This window comes from Oratosquilla oratoria, chromosome 11, assembly GCF_046742065.1.
Source record: "Oratosquilla oratoria isolate Oo_2021 chromosome 11, ASM4674206v1, whole genome shotgun sequence".
NCBI classification, from domain to species: domain Eukaryota; kingdom Metazoa; phylum Arthropoda; class Malacostraca; order Stomatopoda; family Squillidae; genus Oratosquilla; species Oratosquilla oratoria.
Window position 1 is genome coordinate 19,596,079 of NC_134787.1, and position 18,647 is coordinate 19,614,725.

General features: G+C 41.9%; 1 protein-coding gene across 4 annotated transcripts in view; it reads right to left on the minus strand.

The window, feature by feature from the left end:
- The window catches only part of Cpsf160 (cleavage and polyadenylation specificity factor subunit 1), a 70,129-nt gene that overhangs the window by 37,187 nt on the left and 14,295 nt on the right, over positions 1–18,647 (minus strand). For all 4 annotated transcript variants that reach the window (XM_076192383.1, XM_076192382.1, XM_076192384.1 and 1 more), the window contains 7 exons: positions 18,395–18,513; positions 16,121–16,228; positions 15,759–15,886; positions 10,844–10,932; positions 8,275–8,402; positions 7,881–8,025; positions 6,378–6,530 (listed from right to left, as the gene is read on the minus strand). In XM_076192383.1, coding sequence (XP_076048498.1) covers positions 6,378–6,530; positions 7,881–8,025; positions 8,275–8,402; positions 10,844–10,932; positions 15,759–15,886; positions 16,121–16,228; positions 18,395–18,513 — 870 coding nt within the window. The remainder of the gene's footprint in view (positions 1–6,377; positions 6,531–7,880; positions 8,026–8,274; positions 8,403–10,843; positions 10,933–15,758; positions 15,887–16,120; positions 16,229–18,394; positions 18,514–18,647) is intronic.

Below are 18,647 nucleotides of genomic sequence, written 5' to 3' on the forward strand. Positions count from 1 at the left end.
GTCAGAAGTGTTCACAATCGGAGGACTGTTCTTCAGACACTGAACCTTTCCCCGTCCCTAAGCCTCTTCCCCAGGCTGAACTGAATGATTTAGTGCGGGATTTAGGTCTTTCAAAGAAAGCAGCAGAGCTTTTGGCATCAAGATTACAAGGCAGAAATCTTGTTGATCACTCTGTTAAAGTATCATATTTCAGAAAGCGTGACCAGCTTTTTGTGACTTTCTTTTCAAAAGACAGACAGTTTGTTTACTGCCATGACATCCCAGGGCTTCTCAAAGAACTGGGTGTACCTTACTATAGTCCTGCTGAATGGAGACTCTTTTTAGACAGTTCAAAACGCAGTCTAAAGTGTGTTCTTTTACATAATGGCAATGTTTATGGAGCAGTACCTGTCGGTCACTCAGTGCATTTGCGGGAAGACTATGATGATATGAGAATGGTCATGGACTTATTAAAGTATCATGAGCACAATTGGATAATTTGTGTAGATTTAAAGATGGTCAACTTTCTTCTTGGACAACAGAAAGGTTTCACCAAGTTTCCATGTTTCCTCTGTATGTGGGACAGCCGAGCACGAGACAGACATTGGGTCCAGAAGGACTGGCCTATTCGTGACACCCTTGAAGCAGGCATGCCAAATATCATACAAGACCCAATTGTAAACAGAGATAAGATCATCTTTCCTCCTCTTCACATCAAATTAGGTTTGATGAAACAATTTGTCAAGGCACTGGAAACCGAAGGTGAATGTTTCCAACACATCATCACAGCTTTACCAGGGTTATCATTTGAGAAGATCAAAGCAGGCGTGTTTGATGGCCCACAGATTCGAACCCTAATTCGTGATGATCACTTTGTTGCTAAGATGACCGCTTTAGAAAGGGCAGCATGGTTATCCTTTGTGGCAGTCGTTCAGAACTTCCTTGGAAACAATAAGGCGGAGAACTACAGTGAACTTGTGAACAGAATGCTCCTCGCTTTTCGTGATCTCGGGTGCAACATGAGCATCAAGCTTCATTTTTTGAACAGCCACCTTGATCAGTTCCCTGACAACCTGGGGGCTGTGAGTGACGAACAAGGAGAACGATTCCACCAAGACCTAAAGATCATGGAAGAACGCTACCAAGGGCGCTGGGACAAAAGTATGATGGCTGACTACTGCTGGAGCATTAAACGAAATTGCCCAGATGAAATGTACAAACGCAAAAGTTACAAACGCAAATTCCTGCCTGAAAAAAATACACAAAGAAATTGATAAGCTTCCATCAGCTGTGGTGATGTTCTGAAGGATGCTAATCTAACTTTGGGATAGATGTTCTGTTAATGTTCTGTTTCTTTTGCCTTAATAAAGTACAGAAATGGCTTTCATACTGTTTTAAGATTCAAGTGAACAAAAGAATTGTGGCTGATATTGCAATTTCCTATAATAACGAAAATTTAAAAAATAAATAAAAATGTCAAATTGCATAAAATCTGTAGCTTGCAGACAAAACCCGACTTCAGATTTGAAATCAGCACACTCAAGTTGACTATAGAAAAGTCTTTTTTTAAATGCAACAAAATGAGTGTTCCCCAGTGTAATGGGTGATTTCAATTTTACTGACATTGATTGGATGACCCTTGAACATGGCCATATAGGTAGTCGCTTGATTGATTTTCTTGGTGACAATTACTTAATTCAGCAAGTAAAAGAGCCCACAAGATATGGAAACTTACTCAATCTTTTGATCACTAGCAGCGAAAGCATGGTAACTGATGTAGAAGTCGGTGAATCTGTTGCAAATAGCGATCACAACCTAGTTAGATTCAAACTCCTAAACAATTTTAGAATAGATACTTGTGTTTCTAAAATACCCGATTTCAGTAAAGCTCAGTTCATAAAACTACGGCAGGAGCTTCAGCTTACAGATTGGGAGGCAAAATTAAACGAAAGACCAGTAGATCAGATGTGGGAAATATTTCAAAATACGCTCACTAAGATGATTCAAACTTACATTCCTTTTAAGGACAGACGTCCCCCAAATCAGGCTCGCCCAAAGTGGCTCGACAAAGAAACTGAAAAAAGTATTGCTAAAAAGAGACAGGCTCATAAGAAATATAAGTGCTCGGGTGCATCTAATGACTATGAAAGTTATGTATCAATACAGAGAGATTTAAAAAAGACAATAAGAGAAAGAAAACGACAATACAAAATGAACATCGCTGAGAAATCCAAAGAGAATCCCAAAGAATTCTATAGTTACATTAGAGATAAAAAGGTTGTTAGGAATCACATTGGTCCATTATTATCTGCTGACGGTCAACTTGAATATTCAAATGAAGGAATGTGTAATATCTTAAACAATTATTTTAGCTCGGTATTCGTAAACGAAACACCTCATAGTGAATTCCAAACTGAAACCTGTGAAAAGTCTAGGGTAAACTTACTCACTACGGTAAATATAACAAAAGAAAAAATTAAAAGGTGTATAGACAAACTCAAAGTTAATAAAACACCAGGGCCTGACGGTTGGCATCCAAGAATCTTAAAGGAAATTAAAAATGAGATTGTTGTTCCATTAGAAATTATTTTCAAGAAATCCATCATATCCGGAGATGTCCCAAGAGAACGGAAGCTAGCAAACGTTACTCCCACATTCAAAAAAGGTGACAAAAAACAAACAAACAAATAACTATAGGCCTATAAGTCTGACTTCAATCGTAGGAAAAATAATGGAAACAGTCGTCAGAGATGCTATCGAACATCATTTAGAAAGTAACCGTTTCATAAATGATAGCCAGCATGGTTTCAGACGGAAACATTCTTGCGTGACTAACTTACTCGAATTCTACAACACAGTTATCTCGAATTATGACAAAAGAAACAATATAGATTTAGTATATCTAGACTTTGCAAAAGCTTTTGATACCGTCCCACACGAAAGACTACTTACTAAATTAGCTTTGCATGGAATAAGTGGTAGCCTATTAGGTCGGACTAGTAATTGGTTGAAGGGTCGAAAACAGAGAGTTGTTTTAAATGGAAAAACTTCTGGATGGAAAAGTGTTGCAAGTGGAGTTCCTCAGGGTTCCGTTCTTGGGCCACTTCTATTCATAGTATATATAAATGATATAGACCATGGACTAAAATCTACTGTTTCCAAATTTGCTGATGATACAAAACTGTGCGGAGTATCAAATGATACCAATTAGATATTCAAGAAGATTTAGATCAATTACAGCAATGGTCTGAAAAGTGGCTAATGAAATTTAACACAAGTAAATGCAAAGTAATGCACATAGGTAAAAATAACAGTAAGTACGATTACAAGTTATTTGGAAATTCGTTAACAAAAGTGGATAGTGAAAAAGATCTCGGCGTAATTATCAGTAACGACCTCAAATCATCCAAACAGTGTATTTCAGCCTCTGAGAAAGCAAATAAGATTCTAGGACTGATTGCGCGATCTTTTGATTTCAAAAGTCCATCACTCATTAATAAGCTATATAAATCGTCCACATTTGGAATATGCTGTTTCCGTATGGTCACCGAATCTCATTAAAGACATTGACAGACTGGAAAAAGTACAACGGCGAGCCACAAAACTGATTCCAAATATCAAAAATAAATCATACGAAAATCGACTAAAACATATGAATCTGTTTTCCCTAAAAAAGCATAGACTCAGAGGTGACTTGATACAGGTCTTTAAAATTCTAAAGGGAATTGACAACATCAAAAGTGACCAAATTTTTACATTGAATGAGAATCAGACAAGAAACAATGGTCTCAAACTGTCCGGAAATAGATTCAATTTGGAAGTAGGTAGAAACAACTTTGCCAACCGTGTAGTTAATGAATGGAATAAACTTCCTGCACAGGTAGTGCAATGTAGTTCAGTTCGAAGCTTTAAGAATCATTTAGATAAATACCTAAGTAAGATGCTGTAATGATTATGATTTATCTTATATTATTTGGTTTTGTTTTGTTATCATTTGTCTGTCTGATTTTCATATATTATTAGTTATATGTCAATTTATTATTATTTACTATTTACCTGTTTGTTTATTATTTAACTATACCTATGCATTTATTTATGTATTTTATTTGTTATTTACATTATCATTTTTTATGGAGTAGTATGTATGAGTAAATTTTGACGCAGCCCGAAGGGATTTCTCCCCGTCCTCTCCTTATATGCAAGGGGGGACGGAGAGGGGGGGTCACCGATTAAATAAAGCGGCCTTGCTGTGGATGTGCTGTGTCTTGCGACACTGCTTCTGACCCAGGGCGGTGGGCAGGGTGCAGGGATGACCCGTCATCCAGGAGGTGCTCAGATGAGAGGGAGGGTGGGAGGGGTGTGGAGTGTATTTAGGGATGAAATGGGTGGGAGTGTTTTTATGCCTTTCCCTTTTTGGCTACCTCCCTTGTAAGGGGGAAAAAGCCTTGGTATATGTATGTATGTACATTATCATAGTTTTTATTTATTTTATTATTATTAATATGAGTTTTTTTTTCCCATCCGACCTAGATATGGATCAAAAGGTCTCCTGTCGGCATGCTCCGCCTTTGTAATCCTTTGTAATCCTTTATATATATATATATACATATATATATATGTATATATATATATATATATATATATATATATATATATATATATACATATATATATATGTATATATATATATATATATATATATATATGTATGACAAAATGAGTGGAAAGGGTGGTGAGGTCAATGCCAAAAATCCGTAGGAGTTTTATTACTAACGTTCCGTCCTTAAAGGACTTCCTCAGAGTATCATTAGTAATAAAACTCCTCAGAGTAACATTGGTAATAAAACTCTTACGGTTTTTTGGTGTTTACCTTACCAACCTTTCCACTCATATATATACATATATATATATATATATATATATATGTATTTTTTTTTTTTTTTTTTTTCCAGCTCTTTATAAGGAGGAAGAGGCCATTGATATAATATCTATCTATATGCCAAGGGCTTTTTCCACTCATAAGGGAGGTAGTCACGTGAAAAGGCAAATACCCACCCCCATCTATTCCACTCCCATCCCCACCTTTTCCTCCCTTTCCAAGCATGTCTCCTCATGGATGATGAGTCATCCCTATATCCCACCCACTGCCCTGGGTCAGAAGCAATGCAACAAGACACAGCACATCCACAACAAGACTACTTCACTTAATTGGCGATTACCACTCTCTGTCCCCTCATGCAGAACAGATAGAAGACGGGGAGAAATCCCTTCAGGCTGCATCAAATTATTATTCATACACAATCACTCTTTACACCCCATCCCTTGCCCCCTACTATTCTCGCATCAGTGTTTCATCTACACACAGCCATTCTCCACTCACCCCTATCTCCTACCTTCTCTCTTCCTTGCCCAACAGATATTCCCCCCTTGCTTAACGCCCCCTTCACCCCATCCATCTCATCTCATCTTTGTTTTATCTTCAAATTCACTCTCCCCCTATATCTTAACATTATATGATATGGCTTAACATCACAAATTCCCCCCATTTGAAGGCTACGACAGTACCCCTCACAGAGGTCTTTGTAGCATGGAATTTAATGAACCATGCCCTTGGTTCAACTTTGCCAGTGGCAGGATTCAAACCGCCATCCCCTTGACCTTTGTCGCAAGTAACTACACCCTAACCTGCTCAGCCAGTGAGCTTTCTATATATCATACATACATATACCAAGGCTTTTTCCCCCTTACAAGGGAGGTAGCCAAAAAGGAAAAGGCATACAATCATTTCCACCCATTCCATCCCTGAATACACTCCACACCCCTCCACCCTCCCTCTTATCTTAGCACCTCCTGGATGACGGGTCATCCCTGCACCTTGTCCACTGCCCTGGGTCAGAAGCAGTGTTGCAAGACACAGCACATCCACAGCAAGGCCGCTTCATTAAATCGGCGACCCCCCCCTCTCCTTCCCCCCATGCATAAAAGGAGAAGACGGGGAGAAATCCCTTCGGGCTGCGTCAAATTTTGCTCACACATACTACCTCACCCCCCATCCCCCTGCCCATTCCACCTCATGCATCACAACATCATCCATATACAACCATTCTCCATTCCTTCTCCTTGTAGCCCCACAGGGGACATTCCTAAACAAAAAAGTTCTATATATATAAATATATATACTTTTCTGCCATTACCTGCTCTCAAAAGTGGCCAAGGAAGTGTCTCTGCTAGAGCAGCAGGATTAAAGACATTTACTGACACCACATTACATCTAAAATTACCTTTCACGAGAAAAATAAGCCACCATCTATCAGGATCACCTTTAGTGGGTACCCATCATGGGTCCCTTGCATGGCAAATGAAAAGGGGTAGTAAAAAGTACAGAAGTTACAACTTACCTTCCTGTTGAAATACAGGAATCCATGCTGACAGTTGACATTATGGAAGGGAGCAAAGCACTTAATGACCCCATCCACACTCATTGGATGCAACCGCAGCTCACCTCGCACCGTCATTAGTGCCCAGTGGGGATAAGGACCACAGATAAAGACCTTTAGAAAGAAGTAAATAAATACAAAGATTTAAGATAAAGACCTTTAGAAAGAAGTAAATAAATACAAAGATTTAACTGAGTATTAAAAAAATACTCAAGTTCAGAATTAATGTTTCTTCTGTCAAGTCAAAGACAAAATAATTTTATCCATGTACCAAAAGGGTTCTTTCCCCTCACAAGAGAAGTGGGCAATAAACATTTGTTTAGCTTTTATAATTTATTTTGAGTTTAAAAATTAGTGTCGCGACGGAGAGGGGGGGTCGCTGATTTAATGAAGCAGCCTTGCTGTGGAGATGCTGTGGCTTGTGACACTGCTTCTGACCCAGGGCAGTGGACAGGATGCAGGAATGACCCGTCATCCAGGAGGTGCCAAGATAAGAGGGTGGAGGGGAATGGAGTATATTAGGGATGGAATGGGTGGGAGTGGTTTTTATGCCTTTGTTTTTTGGCTACCTCCCTTATAAGGGGGGAAAAGTCTTTGGTATATGTATGTATATACCAAGGGCCTGTTTCCCCTTATAAGGGTGGTAGCCAAATCAGGGCATGCAGCCACTCCCATCCACCACCCTTGTTCCCCTCCCATCTCAGCTCATCATAGATAAAGGGTAATCCATGTCTCCTGTCCACTACCTGGGTCAGAAGCAATGCAGGAAGATAGAGTACATCCACAGCAAGACCACTTCAATTCCATGGCAACCCCCTCTCTCTGCCCCTCACGCAGACATTAGAGAAGACAGGGAGAAATCACTTAAAGCTGTATCAAAATATCATCTACACATATCTACACACAACCACTCCCCACCCATCCCAACCCTTCCTTGTCCAGCACACATATTTGTATTTATACAAGATAAATATATGATAAATCTATCTACATATCAAAATGTTTCTTCACCCTTACAAGGAAGATAACCAGCTAAAGCATGCACCTACCCCCATACATCCTACTCCCACCTGTCACTCATTTTCTTTTTATATTAGCTCCATGTGAAAGGTCATCCTTGTCCCCTGTCCACTACCTGGTTCAGAGGCAATGCAGCAAGACACAGCACATCCACAGCAGGACCCCAACACTTCACTTACATGGCTACCCTCCCTCCTCATTCCTGTCATGCAAAAATCAAGAAGACATATAACAAAAGCTCCTTTCAAATAAACCAAATGCCTTGTTCCACCCAAACAAGCCTTTGCTATATCAAACCTCAGTTCAACAGCAATCAAGCCCTTGATATGCCGACCTTTAGTGCAGCAAGCGAATGACTGACCAATCCCACTCAGTTCAGTTTACTCATCCTTCAGCAAGTACATGGCTACTTGTTCATGCACTCGTACTTGTCATCATACTCACCCCACTGTGAACGCTGATATTGCTGAAGTATCTAAAGAAGTTCTTGTAGTCTGGCTTCTTCTCACCCGCAGCATCCTCATCTTTTTTTCTAAATCGACTAGACCTCTTTTCTCTTAGAATTAAGTTGTGTTCTATCAGCCGAAATCTAAAAAAATAAAACAGAGAAATAAACAAAAATAGGACATTGAAGGAATTATATATACACAAACTACTGGACAATCTATGCATAAGATGCTCTAAAATCTTTATCATAAACACTTCAATAATACATATACATACCAAAAGGCTTTCTTCTCTTTATATGAGAGGTGGCCAAGTCAAAACACACACACACCCTACATCCATCAAAACCCATTCCACCAAATTCTTGATTATTGTACACTCTTCAACTCACCTTATCTTCATCTGCATGGGTTCCAGGGTTTCAAAGAATGGGAAGACCTCATAGAGGAGGAGGTCCTCTTCTACCCGTGCAAAGAGCATTGGCCTCATGTTGCGGTTGCCCATTCCTACCAGCAGCACCTTTGAAAAAACATACATACATACATATATATACCAAAGGCTTTTTCCCCCTTATAAGGTACATACATATAGCAAGGCTTTTTCCCCCTTACAAGGGAGGTAGCCAAAAAGGAAAAGGCATAAAATCATTCTCACCCATTCCATCCCTGAATACACTCCACACCCCTCCACCTGACCCTTATAAGGTAGGTAGCAAAAAACAAAGGCATAAAAACCACTCCCACTCATTCCAAACATACTCCACTCCCCTCCACCCTCTTTCCTCCCTCTTATCTTGGCACCTCCTGGATGACAGGTCATCCCTGCACCTCGCCCACTGCCCTGGGTCAGAAGCAGAGTCGCAAGACACAGCACATCCACAGAAAGGCCACTTCATTAAATTGGCAACACCCCTCTCCATCTCCTCATGCAGAAAAAGAGAAGACAGGGCTGCATCAAAATATCATTCACACATACTCCCTCATTTCCTTCCATGCATCACAGCATCATCCATACACAATCATTCTCCACTCACCCCTATATTCTCTCTTCTCCCTTCCTTCCTCAACAGACATTTCCCTCTTTCCCAATATGCCATCCATCCATCTCATCCTTGGTTGCCCCCTCATGTTCACTCCATCCACTGCTGCCCTCCACACCTCTTTTATTAATCTTTCTTCATTCATTCTTTCCATGTGTCCAAACCATCCCAATACTCTTTCATCAACCCTGTCTCCAAACTCCCTTTCCACCCCTGTTCTCCTCCTCACCTCCTCATGTTTCACTCTATCCAGCCTAGTAACCCCTATCATACTTCTCAGGCATTTCATTTCAAACACATTTAAACTCTTCCTCTCTTATGTTCCATGTTTCTGTCCCATACAGTGCTGTCGGCACAATCACCCCTTTATACAATCTTCTCTTAGTATCCACTCCCATTTGTACATACATACATATACCAAGGCTTTTTCCCCCTTACAAGGGAGGTAGCCAAAAAGGGAAAGGCATAAAAACACTCCCACCCATTTCATCCCCACATACACTCCACACCCCCCCCACCCTCCCTCTCATCTGAGCACCTCCTGGATGACGGGTCATCCCTGCACCCTGCCCACCGCCCTGGGTCAGAAGCAGTGTCGCAAGACATAGCACATCCACAGCAAGGCCGCTTCATTTAATCGGCGACCCCCCCCTCTCCGTCCCCCCTTGCATATAAGGAGAGGACGGGGAGAAAATCCCTTCGGGCTGCGTCAAAATTTACTCACACATACTACCCCACCCCCCACCCCCCTGCCCATTCCTCCTCATGCAATCACAACATCATCCATCTACAACCATTCTCCACTCACCTCTGTCTTCCGTCCTCTCCCTTCCTTCCTCAACAGACATTCCACTCTTCCCCAAAGCCCCCTTCACCCCATCCATCCACCTCATCCTAGGTCCCCTCATGTTCACTCCCTCCACATCTGCCTTCCATACCTCTTTTACTAGTCTTTCTTCACTCATTCTTTCCATGTGTCCAAACCATCCATTTGTAATGATGAATAAAAAAAAAAAAAGTGATTATGGGAATATGTCAATAACCTCTGAAATGTTAGTGCACAAATGCATAATTTCACATATAATTTTGAGAGCGTTTGAACTGTGTTCGTCTGTCAGTATTGTTGTTGTTGTTGTTGTTGTCGTTCCCTAGACTGTCTGTCCGAGCAGTCCCGTCTCCCCAAGGAAGGCCACAGCCGAAACTGGGTTTTCCCACAAATCCTTTATAGAGTGTATGTTGTGTTGTTTGCGTGCATGATTGTATATAATGCAGTCTTCCATTATGTGTTGTATGGTATGGGGTGAAGTGTTACATCCTGGGCAGCTGTTCACAACACGGTCGTCCAGCCTCTTCTGGTAGCTTAGAAGTGCTGGGTGGTGACCGCATCGCAGTATTGTAACTCACATGGGTGCACACATATTTTGCAAAGAAGGCAAAATTTACACACAAGCAAATTTCTGTACATCATACATATACATACATACATACATATACCAAAGGCTTTTTCCCCCTACACGGGGAGTAGCCAAAAAGAAAAAGGCATAGAAACCACTCCCACCCATTCCATTTCCTATATATTCCACTCCCTTCCATACATATACCAATATCTTTTCCCCCTTATATGGGAGGTAGCCAAAAAACAAAGGCATAAAAACCACTCCCACCCATTCCATCCCTATCATTGGAAAACTCCTAGACACTCTTATGCCTTTACTGTTTTTAGGACTGTCCCCTTGGGACTACAGGGAGAAGGATGCCTGATCCTAATCCCCATCCCATTTTTGTCTCCTCTTACAATTCAAGTGGGAAGACTTGGTGGCAGTATTCTTTCCCCACACCACAGGGGAAGTTCAAATTTCTGTGGTTACATTAAAAAAATTAGAGGAAAAATTGTCCACCACTATCACCACATACAACTTACCTCATGAACGGTGGGCATATCTGCATTTTCAAGTCTATGGATAGGAGTCATTGCTGCATCCCTCCCACAGTCCTTCAGTACCAATTGTCCTGAATACAAAGGTAATGGTTAAATGAATACAAGAGTACTTTTACTCACACTTCTATTCAGAGTACATAAAAATTTCATCCTGCACTAAAATTAATTGCTCCAAAGATTGCTAATATAATCTATCTGTACGGAACACAAGCCAATCAAATTCCTTAAATGACAATCATACCCATCATCTGTACATAACAAAAAAAAAATAAATAAATAAAATAAATAAATAATACATACATACATATACCAACAGCTTTTACTCCCTTACAAGGGAGATAGCCAAAAAACAAAGACATAAAAAACATTCCATCCCTAATACACTCCACTCCCCACCACCCTCTACCCTCCCTCTTATCTTGGCACCTCCTGGATGATGGGTCATCCCTGCATCTTGTCCACTGCCCTGGGTCAGAAGCAGTGTAACAAAACACAGCACATCCACAGCAAGGCCACTTCATTAAATCAGTGACCCCCCTCCCCCTCTCCATCCCCTCATGCAGAAAAGGAGAAGACGGGGAGAAATCCCTTCGGGCTACGTCAAATTTTTCTCACACATGCATCACAACATCGTCCTTATACAACCATTCTCCATTAACCCCTATCTTCTGTCCTCTCCCATCCTTCCTCAACAGACATTCCCCTCTTCTCCAAAGCCCCTTTCACCCCATCCATCCATTTCATCCTAGGTCGCCCCCTCATGTTCACTCCCTCCACATCTGCCTTCCATACCTCTTTTACTAGTCTTTCTTCACTCATTCTTTCCATGTGTCCAAACCATCCCAATAATCTTTCATCCACCCTATCTCCCAACTCACTTACCACCCCAGTTCTCCTCCTCACCTCCTCATTTCTCACTCTATCCAGCCTAGTAACCCCCATCATACTTCTCAGAAACCTCATCTCAAACACATTCAAACTCCTCTCTTCCTTTCTTATGTTCCATGTTTCTGCCCCATACAGTGCTGTTGGTGCAATCACTCCTTAATACAATCTCCTCTTAGCATCCATTCCCAAATATCTATTCATTACACTTTTTAATCCCCTAAGGCAGGGGTTCCCAAAGTGGGTTCCGCGGAACCCTTGGGTTCCGTGAAGCTAGGCCAGGGGTTCCGTAGGTCGTAAGCTAAAGTTCACCAGACATGCAAAGTATAGTATGTTTAAGGAAATTATGTTGTACAACTTACTATTTTGAGTAAAAAGTATGTTTATTTAAAATAAATTCATTTTTCAGTATAGTTTGTTTTAAGGAAATTATGTACAACTTACTATTTTGAGTATAAAGTATGTTTGTTTAAAATAAATTCATTTTTCAATATAGTATGTTTTATTTTGGGTTCCATTTTTTTTTTAAATAATGTCAAAGGGTTCCGCAACAAAAAAAGACTGCCCTAAGGCATTAACTCGCTTCTCTCAATCTACATTCTACCAACCCCCATCATACTTCTCAGACGCCTCATCTCAAACACATTCAAACTCCTTCTCTCTTCTTCTCTTATGTTCTATGTTTCTACCCCATACAGTGCTGTTGGCACAATCACTCCTTCATACAGTCTCCTCTTAGCATCCATTCCCAAATGTCTATTCCTCATTACACTCTTTAATCCACCAAGGAATTTACTCGCTTCTCTCAATCTACATTCTACCTTCACCTTCACTCCACCTTTTCCTGCCACATTTGCACCCAAGTATCTAAAATTATCCACTTCTTCCAGTCGCTCTCCCTTAATGCTCACTTCCAGTCTACTGCCACTTTCACCCCTTGTACATCTCATCACACTACTTTTACCCACATTCATCTTTAGCTTTCTTCTATCACATACTCTCCCAAATTCTGCCACCAACTTCCTCAATCCCTCCTCCGATCCTGCCACAAGCGCAGTGTCGTCCGCAAATAACAGCTGGCTCACCTCCCACTTTTCTCCATTTTCTTTAACCATCTCCAATCCCTGACCCACTACCCTTGCATTTACCTCTCACACTACCCCATCCATGTATAAGTTGAACAGCCAGGGTGACATAACGCATCCTTGACGAAGTCCCACCTTTACCTCGAACCACTCACTCTCTCCATTTCCAATCCTGACACAAGCTCTACTACTCTCATAAAAACTCTTGACAGCTCCTAGAAGCTTTCCTCCTATCCCATATATCTGCACAACCTCCCACAGTGCCTTTCTGTCTACCCTATCATAAGCCTTTTCCAGATCCATAAAAGCCCAAAAAACATCCTTCCCCTTTCCTATAGCTTCCTCACATATCTGTCTTACCACAAAGATCTGATCTACACAACCTCTACCTGCCCTAAATCCACACTGTTCCTCACCAATTACTCCTTCTGTTCCTCTCCTAATCCTCTCAATCAAGATCCTCCCATAAGCCTTCCCAACTACACTTAACGAGCTAATCCCTCTGAAACTACTACATTCACACTTGTCCCCTTTTCCCTTGTAAAGAGGAACTAAACAGGCACTCCTCCAGTCCTCCGGCACTCTACCCTCTCTCCAGCAAACATTAAATAACCTCACCAGCCAGTCCACCATCACTGTACCTCCCTTTTTCAGACATTCTGCATGGCATCCATCCAGACCAGGTGCCTTACCTGCTTTCATCATCTTAACAACTGCCTTCACCTCATCCTTCCTTATTTCTCCTCCATTCTCCTCACTCATCACTCTCATTTTCTTCGCATTTCCCACTGCAGCTATCTTTCCCTCCCTATCCTCCTTCACATTTAGCATACATACATATACCAAGGCTTTTTCCCCCTTCCAAGGGAGGTAGCCAAAAATGGAAAGGCATAAAAACACTACCACCCATTTCATCCCTAAATACACTCCACACCCCTCCCACCCTTCCTCTCATCTGAGCACCTCCTGGATGACGGGTCATCCCTGCACCCTGCCCACCGCCCTGGGTCAGAAGCAGTGTCGCAAGACACAGTACATCCACAGCGAGGCCGCTTCATTTAATCGGCGACCCCCCCTCTCCGTCCCCCTGTGCATATAAGGCGAGGACGGGGAGAAATCCCTTCGGGCTGCGTCACATTTAGCAACTCCCTAAAATATTCTGCCCATCTTCCCCTTACTGCCTTCTCTTCCATTATCATCTCTCCATCTGCACCTTTTACCTTTTCTTCTCTACTTGATTCGCCTCCTCTTCCTCTCTTAATTTCTTTCCAAAACATCTTTTTATTACTTTCAAAATTTTCTGTCATACTCCTACCCCATTTCACATCTGCTCTCCTCTTTGCCTCCTTTACCTTTTGCTTTACTTCTCTTTTCTTTTCTTTGTACCTCTCATATGACTCCCTCATCCTATTTTGTAACCAATCTATGAAAGCTCGCTTCTTCTCTTCTACAACCTTCTTTGTTTCCTCATCCCACCATTCACTACCCTTTCTTAAATAAATTAAAACAAATAATAATAATAATGGGTAAATCTATCTATATCCACATACCAAGAGGTTTTTCCTATTTATGAGAGAGGTAGCCAAGTCAAAGGCACATACCTACTCCCACCTATTCCACTCCCTTCCACCACACTTTCCTCCCTCCCATGCCAGCTCCTCATGGATGACAAGTCACCCCTGTATCCCACCCACTGCCCTGGGTCAGAAGCAAAGCAGCAAGACACAGTGCATCCACAGCATGGCTGCCTCACCCAATCAGCAACTCCCCATCTCTGTCCCCCTCATGCAGAAAAAGAGAAGATGGGGAGAAATACCTTTGGGCTGCATCAAAATATCATTCACACGTAAGCACCCCCTACCCCCTGCACCTCTCTTCCTTGCATAACATACACAGCAACTCTCCACCTATCCCATCTCCTGCCCTCTCTTCTCCTTGCTCAATAGACATTCCCTTCTTTCTCAATGCCCTCCTCACCCCATCCATCCATCTCATCCTAGGTGTTCCTTCAAGTTCACTCACTCCATCCCCTGGCTTCCACATCTCTCCCACTAATTCTTCCCCACTCACTCACCCCATATGTCCAAACCATCCCAACATTCTTTCACCAGTCCTATTTGTCATCTCCCCCTCCACTCCCACTCTCCTCCTAACCTCCTTGTTTTTTACTCCATCCAACCCAGCAACCACCACTATACTTCTCAGACATTTCATCTCAAACACATTCAAACTTTTCCTCCCTGCCTCTCCTAAATTCCATGTTTCTGTCCCACACAGAGCCAGTGGCACAATCACCCCCTTCATACAATCTCCTCCCTGCATCCACTACCAGATGCTTACCTCTCATAAGAAAAAATAATAAATAAATAATAATAATAATGATTAAATCACATAATACTCACCAATGCCGAAGTTTTGGACTACCTCTCATAGAAAAAATAAATAAATAAAAATAAATAAAATAATAATACATAAATATACCAAGGCTTTTTCCCCCTTACAAGGGAGGTAGCCAAAAAGGAAAAGGCATAAAATCATTCCCACCCATTCCATCCCTGAATACACTCCACACCCCTCCACCCTCCCTCTTATCTTAGCACCTCCTGGATGATGGGTCATCCCTGCACCTTGTCCACTGCCCTGGGTCAGAAGCAGTGTTGCAAGACACAGCACATCCACAGCAAGGCCACTTCATTAAATCGGCAACCCCCCCTCTCCGTCCCCCCATGCATAAAAGGAGAAGACGGGGAGAAATCCCTTCGGGATGCGTCGAAATTTTGCTCACACATACTACCTCACCCCCCATCCCCCCGGCCATTTCGCCTCATGCATCACAACATCATCCATATACAACCACATTCACCCGTCTTCTGTCCTCTCCTGTCCTTCCTCAACAGACATTCCCCTCTTCCCCAAATTATACTCACCAATGCCAAAGTTTTGGACAGTGTAGGTTAATCTGAAGTCAGGTAAAGTGTAGAGTTCTAGGTTGCCATTCTCTCGTACTCCTACAAGCCAATACGTGGGTCGTATCTCTTTCTGCCAACCCTTCCACCTGAAACAAAGAAAATAATTACATAACACATGACTCCTAGCACTGCATAGGAAGTCTTTAATTCAAAAAATGAGATATAAAAAGTGGCCACATGACCAACACAGTCAGGTCTGTTTCCCCTGGTCTCTCTTGCACGAGACCTACAGCTACCAAGTAATTGGCAATGGCCACCATGTGTTGTTGACCTACACAAAAGACTTTTTTCTAGTAAACAAATTGGTAAATACAACTTACCAGTGATTGGTTTGCTTCTTCTCTCCCAGAGCTTCAAATGTTTTGGGTGGATCAAACACAGATACGTCGGCATTACCATAGAGCATTTCATCTTCATCATCCAGCTCTCTGAGGACAGAAAAGTGAATTATAAATTTTGAAAAGGGGGCTGTGAGAGGTATTTCTTTAACACCATGTTTTGAGTTATATATAATTAAAGCTGCATCAGACAGCATATAATCTAAACTAAAAAATCCTGCATATTATACGCTGTTTGATAAAGCAGACACAGTATAAATGTCATACAGCTTACATTGAATTCTAGTCATGATTTGACCATGGGTTATCAAGAGTATCTATCCTTCAAATCTATTCAAAAGTACATACATATACCAAAGGCCCTTTCGCCCATCTCACATTCATCCAAACTTATCAGGTGTCCCTACAATTTTAGCTACTTATGGATAAAGGGTGTAAGAGGCCGGTAGATGAAGGTAGACAAGTGAGTAGATAGAGGGGTAGGTGGAGACCTATGCTAATGTTTAAAAACAACAGCCGACAGGAAGGGCTTAGTCATCCACGCGCTTGCTCGCGCCTTGTATATATATATGTTTATATATATATATAAACAATGTTGAGTTGCAGAGTGAAGGAGAGTGTCGCCTGGTGTTTTGGCAATATTGATAAACAGAGGTGACTGATTGTAATATCGCTGATGTAGCAAAAATTGTAAGCGTACAAGCCATTTCCGTTGCGACATAATGCTTACGTGGTGGTATCATTTGAAACAATATAACAGCCTCTCTGATTGGAGAAAAAGGTGGAGGAGGAGAAAAATTATTGGCACAGGAAGGAAAAGTCACACCCTTAAGGAGTGGCACTTGTTTGAGAAGTAAAAGGATATTGGATGAATGAAAGAGTGACGTCAGAACAAAGGTGGCTTGACGTAATGTAGAGGGATCGCAACGGGACTCTCGGGGTGTATATCACACAAGACCAAGAAGCAGAATGAAAATTTAAAATACATACATACATATACCAAGGCTTTTTCCCCCTTACAAGGGGGGTAGCCAAAAAGAAAAAGGCATAAAATCATTCCCACCCATTCCATCCCTGAATACGCTCCACACCCCTCCACCCTCCCTCTTATCTTAGCACCTCCTGGATGATGGGTCATCCCTGCACCTTGTCCACTGCCCTGGGTCAGAAGCAGTGTCGCAAGACACAGCACATCCACAGCAAGGCCGCTTTATTAAATCGGTGACCCCCCCCTCTCTGTCCCCCCATTGCATAAAATGAGAGGACGGGAAGAAATCCCTTCGGGCTGCGGCAAATTTTGCTCACACATACTACCTCACCCCCCATCCACCCGCCCATTCCACCTCATGCAATCACATCATCCATATACAACCATTCTCCATTCACCCCTGTCTTCTGTCCTCTCCCGTCCTTCCTCAACAGACATTCCCCTCTTCCCCAAAGCCCCCTTCACCCCATCCATCCACCTCATCCTAGGACGTCCCCTCATGTTCACTCCCTCCACATCTGCCTTCCACACCTCTTTTACTAGTCTTTCTTCACTCATTCTTTCCATGTGTCCAAACCATCCTAATATTCTTTCATCAACCCTATCTCCAAGCTCCTTTTCCACCCCTGTTCTCCTCCTCATCTCATTTAAAATAAAATTTTAAAATTTAAAATACACCCTCATTTTATTCACCCCTCAAGCTTAAAGAAGAAAAGGCAAGGGGCCTTAAGAACCAATTTCACAAGAACAACTCTAGAGAATTACTGCTATGGGTAGTGACAGTGGTGACGGGGGAGACAAAGGGTGATTTCTCCCCCTCCCCTTCCACCTTCTCCCAATCTTCCCTCTTTCTACATAAGGGGACAGAGGGGAGGTGGGTCAATGATTAAGTGAAGCTGCCTTGCTGTGGGTGTGCTGTGCCTTGCTGCATTGCTTTTGGCCCAGGGTGGTGGGCAGGACACTGGTATAACCCGCTATCCATGAGGAGCTGAGATGAGCGGAAGGAAAAAACATTTAGTATATTGATAGATAGATGGATAAAAGGTCATTCCTGTCACCTGCTCACTACTTAGGTCAAAGGTAATGCAGTAAGACAGAGCACCTCCACAGCAGAACCCCAAAAGCCAAACCTGGTTTACACTGCTTCCCATATGTATAAGATGTGGGTGTATGTTTTGACTTTGCCATCCCCTTTATAAGAGGGAAAGGATCTTAAGTGTTTAGCTCTTATCTGCAATGCAAGCAATAAAAAACATTTGATAACGTACTTCTTTATGTCTGCATCTGTCTTGAAAAGCTTGGGGTCAAGTTCTTGATCCTTTGGAAGTTGTGTAGTAAAAAGCCCAGACACATCACAGTATGCAGATATCGCTTGAAGCTTTGATTTCTGTAAAAATTGACAATGAGCTTATGACAAATTGCCTGTAAAATATATGTAAGCTCACAAATTATGTGGAATAATAAATTATGTGCATGTAAAATATATGTAAGTTCACAAATTATGTGGAATAATCTTGTCAT